At 33.1% G+C, this 22026-nt stretch overlaps 1 protein-coding gene across 1 annotated transcript; it reads right to left on the reverse strand.

The window, feature by feature from the left end:
- Positions 1 to 8519: 8519 nt before the first annotated feature.
- On the reverse strand, positions 8520 to 21459 carry LOC132746281 (sodium-dependent multivitamin transporter-like). The gene is made up of 15 exons (XM_060735388.1): positions 20489 to 21459; positions 20039 to 20107; positions 19315 to 19366; positions 19018 to 19085; positions 18248 to 18328; positions 16485 to 16558; positions 15821 to 15958; positions 13542 to 13677; positions 13077 to 13165; positions 11947 to 12059; positions 11531 to 11601; positions 10858 to 10944; positions 10087 to 10316; positions 9172 to 9290; positions 8520 to 8744 (listed from the first exon to the last, which is right to left on the reverse strand). The coding sequence occupies exons 1-15, from the start codon at positions 20822 to 20824 to the stop codon at positions 8593 to 8595; spliced, it is 1815 nt and encodes a 604-aa protein (XP_060591371.1). The 5' UTR covers positions 20825 to 21459; the 3' UTR covers positions 8520 to 8592.
- Positions 21460 to 22026: the final 567 nt, after the last annotated feature.

Raw genomic sequence — 22026 nt, forward strand, 5'->3', positions numbered from 1 at the left:
CCAACACAGAATACTGTATATCACAATGACGTATATAAATAATGAAAACATGATCGTGGGCTTTATGATTCTAGTATTCGGTCTTTTTCTTTCTTTTAAAATAAGGTCACGTGATATACGTTCCGGGAAGATAAGTTAGTTCATAGAGATTTCGTGACATTGTTTCATACAGATGGGTGTATTCGGTATTATATATTGTTAGTGACTGAATTTAGTGGTAGCTAAACATTTCTAGAACAGAACATTAAATTCATGCAATCATTTTAACAGATAAGAAGTACGTGAGTGTAAGACAAACATAAATTAATATTTGCATTGTTCTACGTTCTAACGAATAAGTTGTTATTATGACCTTCTCCTGTAAAGTCATAATTATATTGTGATAATGTTTTTATTTTAACATATGCACTGTTCGTTATCTTGTAAATATGCTGTATTATGTCATCATGGGCTTATAAGCCTTTTTGATTGAAATAAAATGTCTGTCTGTCTGTATTAATTTAAGCATATTTGCATGGCAACTACTGCACAGCAACATCCGTTGGCAGGAAATATTTTTTCATTGTCAGTCTAACAGATGTTTAGTATTGTATATTCATTTAGGCAAAGAAAACTGTATAGAATGTTTATATGCCTAATAAATATTGAAATTTTGAAGATTTTAGACTGATGTTGTAAGAACGTTCTTGCTGTACAAGGTGCCCCATCTTCAGAGGTTGAGCTACGTAGATGTATATTAAACCAGTCAGGAAAGAAGAGCTTGGAAATTTGTTACGTTGTCACTTTTAATATTTGTTACGTTGTCATTTAAAGTATTTGTTACGTTGCCATTTTACATATTCGTTACATTGCCATTTTGACATATTTGTTACGTTGTCATTTTACATATTTGTTACGTTGTCATTTTACGCATTTGTTACGTTGTCACTTTAAGTATTTGTTACGTTGCCATTTTAGTATTTGTTACGTTGTCATTTAAAGTATTTGTTACGTTGTCATTTTAAGCATTTGTTACGTTGTCATTTAAAGTATATGTTTCGTTGTCACTTTAAGTATTTGTTGTCACTTTACGTATTTGTTAAGTTGTCACTTTACATATTTGTTAAGTTGTCACTTTACGTATTCGTTTAATTGTCACTTTACGTATTTCTAACGTTGTCACTTTAAGCATTTGTCACGTTGTCACTTTACGTATTTGTGAAGTTGTCACTACAATTAAATTTACATATGTTTTACGTTGTCATTGCACGTTTTTGATACATTGTCATTTTATACATTTGTTACGATGCCACTTTACTTATTGTTACGTTGTCACTTTACGTATATATTTCGTTGTCACTTAACGTATTTGTTACGTTGTCACTTTACGTATTTGTTAAGTTGTCACTTCAAGTATTTGTTACGTTGTCATTTTACGCATTTGCTACGTTGTCATTTAAAGTATATGTTTCGTTGTCACTTTAAGTATTTGTTGTCACTTAACTTATTTGTTAAGTTGTCACTTTACGTATTTGTTAAGTTGTCACTTTACGTATTCGTTAAATGGTCACTTTACGTATTTCTAACGTTGTCACTTTAAGCATTTGTCACGTTGTCACTTTACGTATTTGTGATGTTGTCACTACAATTAAATTTACGTATGTTTTACGTTGTCATTGCACGTTTTTTATACATTATCATTTTATGCATTTGTTACGATGCCACTTTACTTATTGTTACGTTGTCACTTTACGTATATATTTCGTTGTCACTTAACGTATTTGTTACGTTGCCACTTTACGTATATATTTCGTTGTCACTAAACGTATTTGTTACGTTGTCACTTTAAGTATTTCCATTTATTCAGTAAGAAAAACGCTAAATACGATAGTGAGCTATCAATACCCTGTCATTTGATAAAAAAAGCACATGTGTGCATTTGAGCCGTGCCACGACAAAACCAGCATAATGGGTTTGCGACCAGCATGGATCCAGATCAGCCTGCGCAGTCTGATCAGGATACATGCTGTTCGCTTACCAACCCTATTACAAGTAAAGAACTGATAGCGAACAGCATGGATCCTGATCAGACTGCGCAGATGCTGGTCTGGATCCATGCTGGTCGCAAACGTATTATGTTGGTCTTGTCGTGACGCGGCTCATTTATACTCATTTGTTCATCTTTAGTGGCTACTGTTTCAGAAAGGAGAATGATAGAGACTTAACATTTAGGACGACAATAGAAGATTCTAATCTATCTATGTAAATCATCTGACCTCTTTTCTGAACAAGGGTGACTGATGTTCACGGTAAGAGGCAAATAAGATATAGAAAGAGCATCGAAACACGAAGCTATCTTATTTGTGCGAGGGTAAAAATCAAATTGCCGGGTGTTTTGATGTTCTTTCTCTTTTGTATCATAGGCAAAAATAAAAAACACGTTCCCAGTTGTCACAATATAAAACCCGAGAAAAAAGTAACCAATGAACGAGCATCAGAATACGACATTTCTACCACTATCCCTTTCTCTGCAGTCACCGTCACAAGAAGTAAACCCCAGAAAAAATGAGTCAAACAGTGGGCATGGTCGGGAGTGCGTGTAACTAATACCTGCACTCCAGTTAACGCACTGTGCATGTAGGTGTATACGATTAAACTCTGATACATGTAATAGAAAGAGCATCGAAACACGAGGCTATCTGATTTGTAGGAGGGGCATAGCCCCCGAGCATTAATCAGATTGCCGGGTGTTTTGATGTTCTTTCTCTTTTGTATCATACTCAAACATAAAAACACGTTCCCTGTTGCCCCGGGAAAAAGTAACCAATGAACGAGCATCTGAATATGATATTTCTGTTGCTTTCTCTTTCTCTTCCGTCACAATAAGTAAACCCCATCAAAAATGAGCCAATCAATGGGCATGCTCTGGTGTACGGGTAACTAATACCTGCACTCCAGTTAACGCACTATGCATGTATATGTATACGATTTAACTCTGACACATTTTCAACAGAAAGGTCCCCAAACTATGACACAACTTCAACAAAAAGGTCCCCAAACCAAACTTTGATTCAGTTAAGTCAGCGAACTCCGCCACAAAGTCACGGCGGGCCCTTATTGACGGATGTTATCACATGAAATCTGTAAATTATTAATTTTATCTCTCTTTCTCCCAAATTACATATCATGGTTTCTGCTGTGTTTCATATGCCATTTAAACAATAAATGACTTATCATGATTGAATCACTTAGGGAGCATGACTATTTTATGAATATTACATGTTTGTTACTCCAAATGTTCCAGGTAATGGTGCAGAACACCTATCATTTATCTATTCTATGTTTCATGCGTATCATTTTCATGGAATTTTGAATTTCATTTGAGACTTGGAATAATAAAAAGTGTGTTATTTTGCTTTACTTCATTACAGATTCTTAACCAAGCCCTTCAAATCTCATACTTGTCAATAATTAACGTACTGTCAAACAAACGACGTTTTAATTAAACCATTACTTTAAATAATTAGTAGAACGATTTTAGAAGAATTTCAAATTTAGTTAGTTCATTACATCGTTAAATACTAAATATTATTTAACAGAGTACACTCCTAGTTAGAAAAATGAATCATCCAGAGAAACGTAAAAAGAATGGTGGTAAGGATGTATGTTGTGATAATAAAATGTGCTATGACTGAGTTTTATAATGTAAAATCGTAGACAAAATATGTTTTATAATGATTATTTCTCTGCACCTCTTAGAGTTCTTATCAGGTGTTTTCAACATAGGCAGATATACGCATTTTGGGGTTAGATATCACTGTATTCCATCACTGTTAAAGTTAATGTGCATGACTTATCGAGAATGGTTTCAGCCACTTTATAAAGCCCGGACGAAGAATACATATATGAGCCGCGTCATGACAAAACCATCATAATGGGTTTGCGACCAGCATCGATCCAGACCAGCCTGCACTTCCGCGCATTCTGATCAGGATCCATGCTGTTCGTTATCAGTTTCTCTACATGTTATAGGGTTTGTAACCGAACAGCATGGATCCTGATCAGACTGCGCGGATGCGCAGGCTGGTCTGGATCCATGCTGGTCGCAACCGAACTAAGTTGGTTTTGTCATGACGCGGCTCATATGACTTTTCCCTTCCCGTGTATTGTAAGTTGTTTTTGTCCTTTGACGTTGAGAGTCATAAAACAACTGTTTGAAAGCGTCTAAGTTGTTTTACCGTGTAAATATTCACAATTATAAGTAACTCTTATGCGGACTATAATGTATTGAGGAAAAACCGGAAGTGCATGTAAAATGGTCTTAAATATCCCGTTAACGATACAGGAAAACCACAAAACACTGTATCTTAACTAGTTGTTTGCTCCAAAATACATAAATAGAAAGTCATAAAGTAAGTTTTGATTTATTTTATATCAATGCACAAACACATAAATTAAATAACTATAGATAATTAACAAATTATTTCTTAATAAATTACAGTAAAAAATGTATCTATAATTGGTAAAATGTTTGTTTGCATTTTTGATAAAAAATATAGTGCAAAAATATCTCAATTGACAATGTATTGTAAGTACTTGCGCAAAATCACCCCTAAACCTACTAAGATAATATAACATGACAGGAACAAATATTTGCTTGTATCATGTTCATGACAAGAAGTAGTATCACTACATGCTTTGCGAGGCATTAGATGTAGACCGACCGATACTGTCAAATTTTGATTTTTCACCCTTAACTTGTGTAATGGACTTGCCCTGATTTGAATTTGGAAGAGTCCATTTGTTGTACAAGGGATTTCAATAGGAAAACAAAAAAAAATGAAACTTCCAACAATGTAGAGCCTAGCTGGACTGTAGACTGATCTGGCTGTATACTGCTGGTAAATGCTAAGGCCGCTATTCCATTTATACGTGATCAGTGGTCCGCGTCAGTGACCCGTGTCCGGGCATGTCCGTGGGTATTATTCCATAGGTACGTTATTTTCTATATACTTTTAATTGAAGTATAGCGAACAGAGGATAATTATTTGTAGAATATGATATAATTTCATTCTAATACCAAAAACAGTTGTAACATCAAAGAATTAGGTAACAAACATTGAATACCAGTTAGGTTTTCAAATAACATCCCTTTAGCAAACCGATGACCAGATGTTGTTTTTTTTAATCTGGCATTGCTGCATCATAAACTTATACGTTCTCCTACACTATTTTGGTGACTTCTTTAGTATTTTCTTTCGAAATCGATAAAGTATTTAATTTCGTTCGAGGCATTTTGTAGGGATGAGACATGTCAGTGACTGTCCGCGTCCGTAAAAAATCGCTCAGCCTGCGAAACGTCGCGGATGCCGTCGCGGAAGCGGATGGTAAACGGACAAAAGGAATAGATTCAACGTATTCTTTGATTAGCGAATCGGTAACGGATGCGGATGACGGACGCGGACCACTGATCACGTATAAATGGAATAGCGGCCTAATCCTATATGATTCAGCGAGTTAAAGGGAATTGGTCTTTAACGGACGGTCTAAAATACAATCAATATTTGAGCAGCGCCATGACAAAACCAACATAATGGGTTTGCGACAAGCATGGATCCAGATCAGCCTGCGCATCCGCGCAGTGTGATCAGGATCCATCCTGTTCGCTTACCAACCTAGAAACTGATAGCGAACAACATGAATTCTGATCAGACTGCGCGGATGCGCAGGCTGGTCTGGATCCATGCTGGTCGCAAACGCACTATGTTGGTTTTGTCGTGACGCGGCTCATATTTATTTTGATAGTATTGAGTATCAGACATAACAACAAATCACAAACACAAATAAATTATGTTAAGTTGTTGTTGGCAAGTGTGAGATGGATGGTCCGATACTACAAAAATATAATTTATTGCAGATAATAAAATGTTCGAATAGGAACAAAGTATTATTTTTCATCATATAAATTGTCTATACTAAATAACTTAAAAAATCAATTTTTAGAACAATTTTATAAAAATACGAAAATGATATGAGCCGTGTCACGACAAAACCAACATAATGGGTTTGCGACCAGCATGGATCCAGACCAGCCTACGCATCCGCGCAGTCTGATCAGGATCCATGCTGTTCGCTATCAGTTTCTTTACTTGTTATAGGGTCTGTCAGCGAACAGCATGGATCCTGATCAGACTGCGCGGATGCGCAGGCTGGTCTGGATCCATGCTGGTCGCAAACCCATTATGTTGGTTTTGTCGTGACGCGGCTCATTTATTTCTATTTTTTTTTCTTAATCAATGTTTGAAATACTTATGGCAAAAATGTGCACATTGTAGACCAATACACTATAAGGGTTAAATATTTTTTTTTAAGGTGAGAAATCAATGAACACCGCTTTGTTAAATTACTAGAGATGGAATGCACTCAACGAAGAAACTTAAGAGCTGTAATATGTCTTTTTCACATACGCGAGCTGCCTTTGCGACTCTGTAAAAATGGTACTGCACGGCCGTGCATATATTTTGACGTGACGTCATTTGCGTGATACAAACCTATTAGTGTAAAGACGTGCTTTATTTAAGCGTTGCACTATGATCGCGACAATGGGGAAAAAAAGAAAGAAAACAAAGATTCAGTTTCAGTCTTTATTTTGGATTTGTGATAAATAGAATATTATATTCGTGTAGGTTCATTACTGAATTTATTTAACTCGTTTAATTATTCAGTATTGAACTAAGTGTGTCCGTGGGTCTTGCTTTTACGACTTTGAAATATACACTAAAAAAATGTCAGTGTCATAGGAGGTCACGTTAAACAAATAATGCAATATGGTCAAAAGGAACTTTCTGTCCTTATAGTACGATATACTCCATACCAGAACGTGTACTTTTATCAATCCAATGTAACCACTCATTGTATTAAACTCAGGCACTCTCAGTGGCGCGTCGACTACATTGTATTTCGTATTTAGTGGTTCTGAATTTTACAGCGCAAGGGGAAAAACCGATACAGGATAAAAACTTAAATTTACTGCAAAGTTATCTTCCCTTATGTTAAATACAAAAGATTGTCACACATTTTCTTTTTTATTTCACTTTAAAGGGTATAAAGATATATCTCAAGAAATATTTACGGTAAAAGTTGTTTCTATAATCATATAAGAATTGTAAAAAAATAAAATGTTTTGGTTATTTGCACACATGAATATTGTAAACAGGAACAAACTATTATGCTGCTATTTTAAGTAGGGATTTAACAGTTTAGCAATGATTACGTGCATACGCCACTCGTTCAAAAGGAAATATACAAACATATGTCTTTTACAGGCATTTCGAAATTATATATATATTTTGGTGACTTAGAGGTAGCCGAGATACATTTTATACAATTTAAAATGCACATGAAAAGCAAAAATGTTGACTGCCTATGTAACAAATATTATTTGTTTTGTTCAGTTTTAAGTTACAAGACTCAGTGTAACGGTTAAATGACGGGTTTCGAGTATACATTTTCGGGCATTGTTGTTAAAGGAAATATTTTCGGGCATTGATGCAAAAGGAAACATGTTCGTGACTTCGTGTATTGCTGTTGAAGGAAACATTTTCTGGCATCGAGGCTAAAGGAACAAGTTCGGGCATTGCTGTTAGAAGAAACAATTCCGGGCATTGATGTTCAAGGAAACATGTTCGGGCATTACTGTGGAAGGAAACTTTTTCGGGCATTGATGTTCAAGAAAACATGTTCGGGTTTTGCTGTTGAAGGAAACATTTTCAAGTATTGCTGTTATAGAACAGTTCAGTTGCATCTTCGTGCATTATTTCAAGCATAAGCAGACATCCATTCTCAAAGGTCTCATTTCAAAATTCAACTATATAAAACCGGGTAAATAGTAAATAGACTAAATACTATGCAGTTGTCTGAATGTGATCTTTCACACCGTGCATTAAAGTATGTCATACAAAATGAGGTAGAGCTAGTTTTATCCCCTTTTAAATTCTATGATAAAATTGTGTTACGAGTTACTAGTATATTTCGTTTCGTACGTGACTTTCATGTTAACATTGTTGTAATTTATTCCAATCATGGAATTTCATGCTACTCTATATCGTATTCCAAATTCAGATGAATTCCATAATATCAAACAAAACCCCTATACGATTAAAAATGAAAATGTTAGGACTCGGGTACATACTTTAAGTGCAAATAGGTCGGCGTTTCCTGTAGTAAGTCTCTGAATGAGAATTATGTCCTGTACCAAACTAATTTTTTAATTCTCATAATCCAAAACTTTTAATTTAAAGTGAATTTATCTATATAATGGAAGGTCTAAATCACCATATCTTTTCAAGCAGCATTTTATAAGAATATTAAAATGATTATTTTTTTTTCAATATTTGAAATATTTGTGGAATTATAGGTAGACTTATTCGCTATTAAAGAAATGAAACATGCATATGCAGGACAAAGAATCATCTTTAATTGTAACGGCTACATAATAATAATAATAATAATAATAATAATAATAATAATAATTATAATAATGATGATATAAATAATGATTTATTTCACATATTCAATAAGAATACGATACAATTATGTATATTTAACATCAAATTACACATAAATATCATTAACTGTAATTTCTTTCTCGGTTAAAGCCTCGCCATTTACAGACATTGTATGCAGAGTTGACTGGTCAAATGTCCATACCCGTCGTAAACAAGGTATGATGTACCGTGGTTCGGTAGGGGAATCTTTATCTTTACCTAGTATAAAAGAATATAACATATGAATAACAATAACAACAACAACAACAACATCGTCGGCTATAGTCGGCTGTTCAAATCACAGGAGCCTAATATTCTATCAATAATTAATCAAAAAAGTACATTTACGGTCATATGCCTATTGTTATTTGTATGACAACATCAATTTCACTAAAACTAAATGGCATATCTCGAGAAATACACATTCTCAGAGACTTGTACTTTACATGCATCTCTGTAATTCAACTGGTAAATAAACGTATGACCTTAATATACAATTAAAGATTTGTCCGTACATTTTTAAAACGTCATTAGTTAAGTCGCCCATTAATTATAATTAAATAATACATTGAATAATAATAGAAATATAAGAGGTAACAATGTTGCGCATGACGGGATTCGAACCTGCAGATGATAAAATATTTACCTGTTATGAAGCTGACAACCAGCCCAATCGTTACTGATATAAGAAAACCAATTAATCCTAGCCACATGTACGAGAGGTCATAAAGGGCTATATGAAGACCATTTTCACTCTGATGATATCTTTAAAAATAAAAAAGAATGGAAAAAATAATGGACGGTTCAAACATGGTAAAATTGAAAAATGTTTAAAGGCTCGGTTTGATGAGCATGTTTATTGGCAACAGTTCCCTATTCAAATTTCCAGAACTTGTATAAAATAATACCAGATAACCTTAAGCATTAACCCAATAAAAAAGACCTGCATTAGGAAATTCGATTCATTTATAATTCGATCCAAATCGCAACATATGAGTATGACAGTTATTATTATTATAATGCCAATATGCTTGACTTTGCATTACTCCATGGTAGAATACGTAAAGTACCCTCAGCTTAGCGTAGATATTTTTTATTTGAAACTCATCCTTTCTTGTAATCGATTTAGCGGTGGTGAAATAATACTTTCCAACATAAAAACAACTGTTTTTCTAATTTAAATGTCCGCTGTAGTCCATAGATATATAAACTGTTAAAATATTAACCTACCGAAATGTTAATTAAATGGAATCATTTGTTTGTTTGTTTGATTGGGTTATACGTCACACTGACACAGTGTAGGCAATATAGCGACGTTCCAGCTTAATTGGTGGACGAAAACCTCAGGTGCCCTTTCAAGCATTATTTCAGGCACAAACGGGCACCTGAGTAGAACCAACGGTGTTCAGTAAGCTAGCTGGATAGCTTTCTCACATGAAAGAATCCAAAGTCCCTGTCGGGATTCGAACCATCAGCAGTGAGGGTCAAGTGGTTTGATGTCAACGACCTTAACCACTAGGCCACGGACGCCCCAAATAAATAGAATGAAACTTATACTTACATATTAGTAGTATCCAATGTTGAGTAACTGTTGTTGTGATGATTTAAGGAATCGAGAGTATAATATTCGGTGGTGGGTGCCAAGTGCAGTTCTGAAACAACTGTGTTGTTCTTAAAACACCCGGAAGTAGTGACTGGCTGTGACAATGGAGCTTTATTGCCGTATAAAAATGATCCTAGAGCAATCCACATATTGATAACAACACCAATAATTCCTCCAGCAAGCGCCCCCTATAATGGAATAATACTATTATCATTTTCAAAAATCTATCCTAAATTAAAATGTCGTCCGCTGTTTAAGGTGCATTTTTCATTATCTCTGATTAACAGACTCAATCAAATCGAAGTTTGTAATTGTCATGTTTTTCTTTTGTCGTTTCCATTCGTTTCGAGGTATCTCTCCATTTTCTAGAACTTAGATGAACTAAGGTGATATCAATTTATCTCAACAGTGTTTAAATCAAATTTAAGTTCACAATTAACATGGAGCATTTACATATTAAAATTTCTAATTTTCCACACTAAAAACACTATTTAAATTTCACCTTTTACATACATTAGTTTCATACATAAAAATGTAAATAAAATTTACAAGTTTTAAACTTTAATAAAGGCTAAACCAGAGAGCAAATATCAACAAAGGAGTACATTCAAAGAACAGAGCCCCCGATAACACGTAGCCCCCAACAACACTCAGCATTACGGAACCACCAAAAAGGAATACAGGAGAGTGCCCATCATAAAATATAAATGATATTAATTTTACTTTTACCTTCTTGTTAGCTTGTGGGAAGACAGAGCCCAGGAAAAATAAGCCGACGACTGGACCACCCGCTGCTCCAAACGCTGTTTGCCCCATCTATCGATGTTCATAATAATTATTACATTACAAGTGTCACATATAAATTGATGATTTATGAATTATGATAAGGAAAACACATGCGAATGGAATTTAAAGCGATATTGATTATTTTGTTATTAATATATAAAATCAATTGTTCCGTATAATAACAATATAGAAAGTAAACTAATATTACTGGGAATCTAGAATTATAAATAGATATATATATATATATATATATATATATATTATACTTGCAAAAATAGGATTAACATATTGAATCTGAAGACATAAGGGTATTTAAAAGAAAATGCTACACTTTGTGTACCACCGGGGGATATAGAGGATGAATTTCATATTTTATATTAGTATGTCCATGCTCTGGCAATTTTTGAAGCATGTACATTTCAAGATAATTCACCGTTTATCCGAATATTTACAAACTCACACAATTGTTCAACGCATTTATCAAACATAATTACTTGATGCATGCATTGAAAAAATATGTATGCATGTTTATGGTTATGATGATGGGTGTTGAGCCCAAGTCAGAAATAAACTACATGTTCCGTTCTAAATATATGAACAGATCACAATTAAATACCTGTGTAACTGGTCCTGTCAGATATTGAGATAAATAAGCCAACACAACTGTCAATATTCCATACACAAACACTTTATAATAAAAATAAAACATATCAATTATAGCCTTGGAAACAATTTTTACATTACTTAGAAGCCATGATAACATTGGCATATAAATGTCATATTTAGTTATGCCTTAAATTCTTAGAATTAATATATGTAAGCCGAAAATCTAAAGTTAATTGCCAATATATGAATGTTAAGTTCTGCTTTAGCTGGTGCTAAGGTCTGTGGCAGGTAGATCACATTTACCGTTGCCTTTCATCGACTGACACAATCTTATCCAGCCCCCAAATTTTTAAATTTGGCTTTTTTATTTTGTATATTTTCGAGAAAAAAACTTGCAAAAACAAAACTGAACCTTAATTAACATACCTAAACATTTTGCAATCAACGTCTTTTTAGCCTGGAAAGCGTCTTTAAGATAGTTACCCAGCACGTCCTGGAGGGTGTTTGTAGCCATAGAGTTTATACCAGACGAAAGAGAACTGAATGGAATGTTAAAATACAATACGAAAAGTTAACATTGCCCTGAAATCCCGAAATATGTCCATGACTATTAAAGTAAATACATGTACATGTATAGAACGAATCTGAGAAGTATTTGTGAGAAACAACACCTTAACAATCAACCAAGGTAAATCTATTTTTAAGCAAGAAGAATGAGTTACAAATATTCAATCTGAAAGTAGTGAACATTCACATTAAAATCCAACAAGTTTTAATCACTAAAAGATCAACACTCACATTATCATTTTCTTTCCTCACTTTCAAGCTTTGCGTTTTGACCGGGTATGCGCATAACAATTTGCTTTACAATATCGAACATTTTTTGCAAAGTATTTCATAGTTCTACAAAATAGAAAGTGGGTTTCCTCTGACCTCTAAGTGTGATCTGTTTTATTTGTGAATACAACGTTTCACAATGGTGAACATTTGTGCTAAATAATACTAAGGTCCTTCCATGATTGTAGAAAAATACTCCGGCAAAAATCTTTACCATCATCTCCGTTGAGCTTGGCCTTACATATATTGCCCTAGATTTTGCTAGACTCTATCAGACTCGTTAAGTCTTATGATTGTGAACATTTGTGATATAGTCCCTTAATTCACAACTATCAAGTTGCCCAAACACACATTTCTGATTGACCTCTAACTGCAACCTTGATCTTGACCTTAGCGTTTGAATATGCATAGACGCCACCCGCCCGCCAGACTGAAGCGATCCCATTAATTGATTGACAATATCTATTTATTGTTTGTAAATATTTCATAAGAAGTAAATGTACTCGTATATTACAATTAATATCTGTAATTGTATGAGTAACATCACAGGCTAGTTATATGACATTCTTTATTTATTTTACGATTTGCATTAAACATACGCCATTATTCATCATTACATTTAGACTCACTCTTCAACTGTCAATGAGAGAGCGTTAAAACACTAGACTAATGTATGATAAGAACATAACATTGTTGTAAGAGATGCATGTTCCGCTTACCTTAAAGCCCCACTGAAAACTGCTGCAAGAAATATGCCGGCAAGACCCGGAACACCACGTAATACATTCATGACGAAATATATCATCAACTACAAATAGATAAAAGCAGAATGTTCCATAATGTGATTTTATAAACCATTCAAAAATAAGTTTATCAATTGTTTGAATGAATAACAAGTTATTTTCATAATTCATGTTATTTTTCTCAACAAATACTTTTATCTAGAAATGTAAGCTATATATACATAAATATACATTTAGTATCATACAATAAAGATCCATCGAGGATAACAAAATCTTAGACATGGAATGTAAATATTGCCGACTTAGTTTGAGTGCGTCTGTTTATGGCTGATAATGACAAGGTTATCATTCTTGGTGCCCTACAGCATCGCCTAACCTGGTATCTAATCAACGTTTAATTATTGGCCTATATATTTGTTATTATTTCTAGATTTATCTTACCTGATTCGGATTTGATAATTGGTCACTCTCTAGTGGACCACATTCTGTTGTAACGAAGTAGGCATAAAGGACTAGACCAGTGAGTATCAGGATGAAGTCAAATATGATACATAGTGGTATATTTAGTAGAGTAGCTCTGTACAAGGTAGAAATGAAAGGAAAAAAAACGTTTAAAGAAAGAACATATTGAAACATCTGGTTCTGAAATTAAAAATAATTAAAGCGTTGAAGAATTTGATAAAGAATAAAAGAATAGGCTTATCAAGGTAACTCTAGCACAAAACTGAACACAAAATATGATAAAACAAGATCAACAGGGAAAGGCGGCGTTCAATGAACGCAATGTTGGTTAAATCTATATTCCATCTAGTTTTGAATCGTTTAGTTGAAAAAACGAGAAAACGTGTAGAGAGTAGGTCTGTACAATACGTATTTTACAAAAAGAAACATATGAAAATTAGAAAAGCAAAAATATGGTTTTGAAATTAAAATTAGTAAAGCGTTGAAGAATTTAATAAAGAATAAAAGAATAGGCTTATTTACTTAGCACAAAAAGTAAATACTTAAATCTTCAATCGACCCTTTTTGATGAACCCGTGATCGTATGATGAGGTTAATGTAACTAGGTAGAAAAAAATAAGGTGAAAGAAAACGAGGTGAAGAGAAATAGAACAAAGATCAACAAGAAATGCGGCGTTCATGGAATGCAATGAATGGAATGGAACAATGAATGGAATGGAACCTTTTCACATGACTATGAATAACTTACAGACTGAGTTAAATATTTCGGCTTATTTACTAAGCACAAAATTAAACACAATGTTGGGTAAATCTATACTCTATCAGCGAGAGTATATAGAGCTAAAACGCATTTATTTCTTCTTTTTTTTGTTTTCTGCAAATAATTCTTGATAGTCGGTATTAATTTGTATTGCAGTTGTAAAAAATGATAAAACGTATTTTTAAAGACTTTTTATTCTATCAGATAGACTGTCATCTAAAAATGTGACGTCATTATTTTTATACATCGCATTTTTTACTGCATTCCATGAACGCCGCCTTTCTTGTTGATCTTTGTCCTATTTCTTTTCACCTCGTTTTTTTCACCTTGTTTTCTTTCACCTCGTTTTTTTCACCTCGTTTTCTTTCACCTCGTTTTTTTCATCTAGTTTTCTTTCACCCTCGTTTTCTTTCACCTTGCTTTTTTCACCTCGTAACAGTAACCTCATCATACGAGATATTGGACATGTCACGGGTTTATCAAAAAGGGCCGATTTTTACTTTTTAATGTGTAAATCTTACAGCATTATACAGTCGACTCCGGTTATAACGAACTCAATGGGACATTAAAATATCGTTCGTTATATCCGAAGTTCGCTAAAAGCGAGGTAGCAACTACTTGTTGACTTGTTTGGACAGAAAAAGTCATACTTTTCACTGGTTACCTGTGTAACCGGTATTTAACTGCAGTGGTTATTTAATGGTTATCTAATTCGGGGCATTTTATTGATCAATATATTATGTACATGGTATATGTATTTATTCATGTAGTTCTTGTCTATAAAGTATTTTCTTTTGCTTTTTGTTTATTATCGTTTGGTTAATATTGCAAACAAAACAATTCGTTATTTGGTAATAATCGGGTATTTACAGCAATCAACTAAGGGTGCGAAATACATTTTTCCGTAACAAGTAGGAAATTATTATATTACTAATTCATATAAATCTGTTTTATTATAATTATTCATGCACAGTTTGTACCCATTCGTTAAAGGTAAATCTAGTATATTTTGATAAGGTTATTTATTACTCTCGACGAATTTCTAATTGCATATCATTTTTTTTTCAAATTGCAGGAGTTGCATTCAGCGGATGCACGCATATGATGAATTAATATGCGTGAACACCTACGATTTAGTTACAGTGGATGGGCGCACGCAGTACGCTACAGTCCTAATATAATGTATGTTTCGTGTGATTGACCATTCGTGTTAACCACATGACTATGAATAACTTGCAGACTGATTAAAACATGAGTGTTAAATATTTCCCATTTTTTGCACAAGAAATAAAACATATTGCAGCTTTTATAATGACGTTTAACATTCCTGGATGCCGGTACGAATAACTCCGACGGTTTGAGGCCGTTTTGCAATGTTTTTTTTCTATAAATGACAATTCATGAAGAATAATTGATCTTTTTAAAACAGGTTAAACGGAGGTCTGAACCAGCTATTTGGATTTTTTTACAACTATATATAGATATAAAGAATACCTACATTTTAGCATGCTTCTTTGTTTCTATAGATGATATTCTTTGTATTGCTGACTGATTACAACAGTTAGGCAGCCAGTTAAACACCCCGCCTATAACACATCCCCAAACAGAATGACGTATCCGAGGGTCGGGATTAATCCTGAAGCAAGCATGATAAAAATATTTCATGGTTTTATAATTGCGTTACTAGTATTTATTCATTACCATTTAAATGCGATAGGAAATGTAGAATAATAGTTTTCATCCATAATTTTGAACGGAATTTTGATATTAAAGTTTTAACCCATTTATTTTAGGGACTCCATCAAGAAGGTTGTTAAATACTCAAACAGATGGTCCTTAGCACTGGGGACATTATTGAACACAGGGTCATGTGAACATTTTCGTACATGTAGCGGATTAACACATACCTGCTTCTTACCAATTAGAAAGCAACAGATTCAATTTTTGCACTTTTATACTAGAATTTTTTTTAAAGTGATTTCTCTTTCTAAATGCATGAAATTTTCTTGTGCTCCTGTAACACAAATATTCACTAGACTATAACCAACTAAATATCTTTAAAAAAAATATACGCCCTGATTAATCAGTAAAATATCGACCCATGTTATGCATTGAACTGAAAATGTTAAATTTGCTCAACAACGAATAGATAAAATGTATACTCATCGAATTTCATCCGACCTCCCTTTAATGATAATTCATAAATCTTTGAGAAGCTTCCGATTTTCATCCCACCCTGATAAATCAGAAACAAAATATTAATAATTATTGAGTATTATAAAATGTTTATATAAACAACAACAATAACAACATTAACAGCAACAACAACAACCAGAGAAACAAAAAAAAATATAAATAAATAGATAACAAAATTTAAACCGACATCATCAACAACAGAAAACATAAATTATTTTACTAGTTTATGCTCCCTAAATTTCCTTGACATTTGCGCGATGTAAATTTTGCTAAATTAGCAAAACCTGTCTAATATACGCACTATTCAGTTAATCTTCTTTGCGGTTTTAGAGAACATTAATCCACCCAATATGTAATTAGTTTAAGTTATTTAACTTATTTTTTGTGTTCTGATACATTTGCAATACAGGTGAACCATGTTTTGCTTTTTGACAAGTAATAAAGTTAAGGAGGTTTAGGACTGTTAATTTTTTATGAAGTTACAATATTTGTCATGGTTTACGGACATAATCCCCTTCGGACAAAATCCCCTTCGCATACCCGTACAAAATCCCCTCCATGGGTGAAAATAATCCCCTTCATGTTTTTGCAAGGCTGGACAAAATCCCCTTACCTACCCGGACAAAATCCCCTTGTTTCATAGGTTTCTAATGTATTATTATGCTCCATAAAAATTGATGAATAATGAACTTTTGTTTTTTGATTTATAATTATGTATCAAGTTAACCTTTATAATTAAATAAGCTTGATAAGACATATTTTTTATTTGTTTAGATCAACTTTCAACCAAATTATCATTAAAAACAATTTAATTAATTTAGCAGTGTTCATTATATTTGTGGTAAATAACAAATATAATTAAAGGGGAATAATAAGACAAAGTGTGTTTTTCATTATTCTTGGAAGTTTTAAAAGTCAAATCATCAATGCCATTACTTTATTTATCTAAAACAATTCTTATAATTTCAAAAACACTATTACAACTTGTCTACAAATTCTGAAAGATGGTGAGGAAGAAATGAATTGTGCAACACTGTCCATCTACACATCCCTTAGCAGTATAGAACTGATGTTGAACCAATATTCCCTAATAAAGTACTAGCAATCACCACACAGCATAATGCAGTATGTCTCTCTCGTACCCACTTTATAAACTGAACATTCATCTGAGGCAGATTCTGTCCTAGGTAGCTGTTTTATTGAGAAGATTTTGTCCACCCATGAGGGGGATTATGTCCAGAAATACAAAAATACATAAAAGGGATTTTGTCCGAAGGGGGTTTTGTTTCACATTCATTTGTCATATGTTGCGGTTCGGATTAGAATATCCGTACCGATATTTCAGATATTTTCTCTTGCATATTTTACCATATACCAAACAATTTTCCATGATAATTACAGTTACTGTGTTTTTACAACAACGTACGAAATTACACAGTAAAATTACGTTATCAAAAGCATGCCGTTTTACAGCACACGACTCGTCTGACACCCGGATGTCAGATTACATTTCCGGCATGGGTAAAACTAACGGAAACGCCTGTCTAATGTATATACAACTTTATCTAAGTTTTGCTGTTTAAGACAAATTATTTCATATTCAATGCTGCTACTTTCTTAAAGTGATAATCATAAATCATGCTCTAAAATCATTATTAAAAAGTTATTAAACATAGGTTTGCCTTTTACTTACCTAAAGTATCAAATTAGAATTTAAACCATTGCTTACCAAGACCAGGATGACTGTGAGGCCACCATAAAGCATTATGAACTGAAATGTGTCCGTCCATATAACTGTCCTCATTCCACCCTAAAGTTATATATGGTTGAGTTATCTCTTAACATACCGGGTAAAAACTTTCGTCTGCTAAACAATATCGTCTGGTAGTTTATTTAATTTATTCATATTTTGTTCGAAATCAAGAAAATATATAAAGATAGACGATAAGACGCTGAGTTAGCAAAGACTATTAAGACAAAATAAAAGACCAATACAGAAAAAAGGGGGCAAAGTGTAAGATATATAAAAATTATTTAAGGTATTTATTATAGATCTATTAATTTCTTTATTTACTTCAGTCTCATCTATGTTATACAACAAAACATACAAATAATATAAAAGTTACATTGTCCTTCATATGATGAGTTATGAGAAACAATATATAATATCTTACCTGACAATTTTTTTTTACTGAAAAACTATTTACATATTGCTAAACATTAAAATGACATTAACATAAATAATGCTGAAACATGCGCATTATAATATTGTTTATAAAGTATCTCAATATCAAAAGGTAAAATAAGGCCATGAGATCTACTTTGAAAATCTAGAAAATAAACTCCTGTAACTCGGGTATTGTTCAGTAAAGTGAAGATTTTAACTTTCCACAAGTCAAATTCTTGCGCTCTGAAGGATTTGGCGTCTACAATTTTTGAAAACGTCTTTTAGTATTTTCATAAAGAGCTGCCTTAAATTCTGATAATCATCTGACTTACAATGGCAGTGTAGAAAGTCCCTAAAACGCCAATTAATACAATTGATAACCAGATAGGGATTCCTGCAACTGAAATTTAAAAAGTAGTTATTAATTCTTCGTTTTATATTTAACCCGCAAATGTCTTTCTCATACCTATCAGTATAGTCTTAGCCACATTATTTGTCTCAGAATATATGAGCCGCGTCACGACAAAACCAACATAATGGGTTTTCGATCAATGCTAACTATATTACTAAGATAAAGAGCAATTTCAAGCAAATCTAACCATGTTTAAATACTCAAATAAATAAAATACCTGCTTCCAGTGCCAGGGCTGGTGAATACAATACAATACTGACATAAAGTAGCTGAAATAAAATAAATTACTCTTTTATTATAAATACATTGCATTGTATTCAGTTTAATTGTAATACCCACCCCCACCCCCCAAAAAAAAAACAAAAAAGGGTGGGGGGAGAGAAGATGAAAAAGACCCCCCACAAAAACCAAAAAAAAACAAGAACAACAAAAAAAAACAACAACAACAACAAAAGAAACTTCAAGAACAACAGCAACAAACATTACAAAAACATATATGATGCACCACTTTTTGTAACAAACTACCATACAGTTACTTGAAAATGAATATTGAAATATAACAGGATCAAGTCTGATACCTATATTAATTTAAGACAGTATTCCGAAACCATGCAACTCTGGCATCTGTATATTATACTAAGTACACTTATAGGTGCATTGCAAAATTTCATTTTCTTTTGCTTAATATTTGCTTAAGTCTGAAGAAAAAAGTGTCAAATATCAAAGTGATACTAAATTTTGAAACATATATATGCCTTAAAGTTTTTACTAAGATTTTTAGACGGTTACATGAGAAAAAAGTCTTCAAGAGCGCTTAGAAATTGTGACCAGTCAGTCGTATCGGAGTTTATAAACAGATAAAATTAGTTTACGACGAGTTAACAACTTATAACTAATATTGATGTAGACCTAGAATATCGAAAAAAGTCAGACCGTCATACCGTTTGTAACATTCCCATGGTCATGCCTAGCAGCTGGACCCATCTTGACCGGAAACGCCGCAGGAGATACTGTTAGATTTGAAAATATATAAAAAAAAAACAAAAAACAAAAACAACCCCCCCCCCCCAAAAAAAAAACAACAAAAAAAAACAACAAAAAACAAAAAAAACAATCACATGAAACTGTTAGACCATGTTCGTCATTTTAAATGTTTGATAAAATAAACGTATACATAGCATTATACTATTGGCCAATTTTAATTAAAACTTTTAACGGTTTAATTGGTCCCTTTTGTAGGAATTGAGTTATAAAATCAATGTCAAATGCTTGTTGCGTATTCAACCAGGTAAATATAAAAACAAATGTAGTTAATATTGTTCACGTTTTCAACGTTTCCATGATGAAAACATTTATAAACAAAGTAAAATCAGTTACCATGGTTACATTACCTCATAAGCGCTGGTCAATCTTAACGGATGTATCAACGGTACAATGACAAATGCCTGCACGATATTCGCCAATGAAATTCCAAATGTTATATAGAACACCATAATGTTATATAAATATACTTCACTTGGTAATCCAATTATAGATGATGCAGACTGGAAGGTAACTGCCAAAGACAGAGCAACAGGAACAAGATGTATTTGTCTGTTACCAAGAATATATTCCTCTGTAGTCCTTTGTTTTTTGAAAAACCCATAATAAATACCTATTGCAGAAGATATTGCTAAGAAAAATAGCATAACAACATAGTCCGCAACGTGAAATTCCAACCGCTTCATTCTTTCTCTATTACCAAATTGACAGATAGATATCAACCGAAAACTATCACATATATTATGCGGCGCGGGGCGCTGTTTGGATATTAGGTAAGATACACTTTGGACAGTTTAATTGAGGTTTATATTTAATTAAATCAGTGTTTATATTTTATCAAAGTTGGTTGGAATAATCATTCATTTATCATCTTAAATGAAGAATATTGATGCTTGAAACTGTAAAAGTTTAATGCTGCAGCATTTTATACATTGTAATCGAAAAGTCCCATGTGTAGCCTCTTAAATCTTATTTATTTTTCGTCACAAACTTTAGGACATTCACGCCATCATAAAAAAGACTGGTTTGTATTTCGCTTAAACCTTCAATAAAAATATCAAACATCCATATAAGCAATAACTGATTGATTGAAATTATTAGAGCATATCATTTAATTTCACTATGTTAACGTAAAACGTAAAATACACGTTATTTAGTCACATATTATGTCGTGAATTGATTCTGACTAATTCTAAATAAATGTAATACCCAAAATTTAATTCCAAATCTACTATTTATGTTACCCGTCTGATATTCTTAATGATAGCGATGATAAAATGTTAAATAGTACTCTCAGACGACGAACATTGATCAGTGACTATCAGATGATAATCTTTGATAAAGTTTAATGTGTATATACTACACAAAAGTATATAAGGTTCATAAGTTTAAACGTTTAAATATTTGCTGTAATTCTGAAAACATGTTCTTAGGTAATAAAGTGAGGCTTTTTGGAAAACATAAGTAGGGTGACTGAATTTCGTTTAGTCTCGCGTGTGGTGTCCGCTTGTTTGAATTTCTGCTCGGTATCGCCTTCTCTTAATGCTAATAATCCTTTAAATGCTAAGTTGTGGCATTGGCGGACATACACATCTAAGATCTCATAGATGTATTGTGCAGTCGTCAATGTGCCGTTTTGAACGATATAAAGTTCATTTTTTCCTGCATGCTAATAATAAAAAGATCTTAACATCGAGGGATGACCCTCTCACGACCAACTCCATGCCTATGCTTGACATTTCCGGGAGTTCGAAACCGTTGCACATCATGCAACATGCTCTGGGACACCCCAAGGTGACCTATTACATGCTATTGGGAGCGCCAAGCCTCAAGCATCCATATGACCTTATTCATCTTCTCGGCGCCAAGACGCCGTCTTTATTCGTAA

The sequence above is a fragment of the Ruditapes philippinarum genome, unplaced genomic scaffold (assembly GCF_026571515.1).
Source record: "Ruditapes philippinarum isolate M1 unplaced genomic scaffold, ASM2657151v2 ctg13064_1_1_1_1, whole genome shotgun sequence".
Lineage (NCBI taxonomy): Eukaryota > Metazoa > Mollusca > Bivalvia > Venerida > Veneridae > Ruditapes > Ruditapes philippinarum.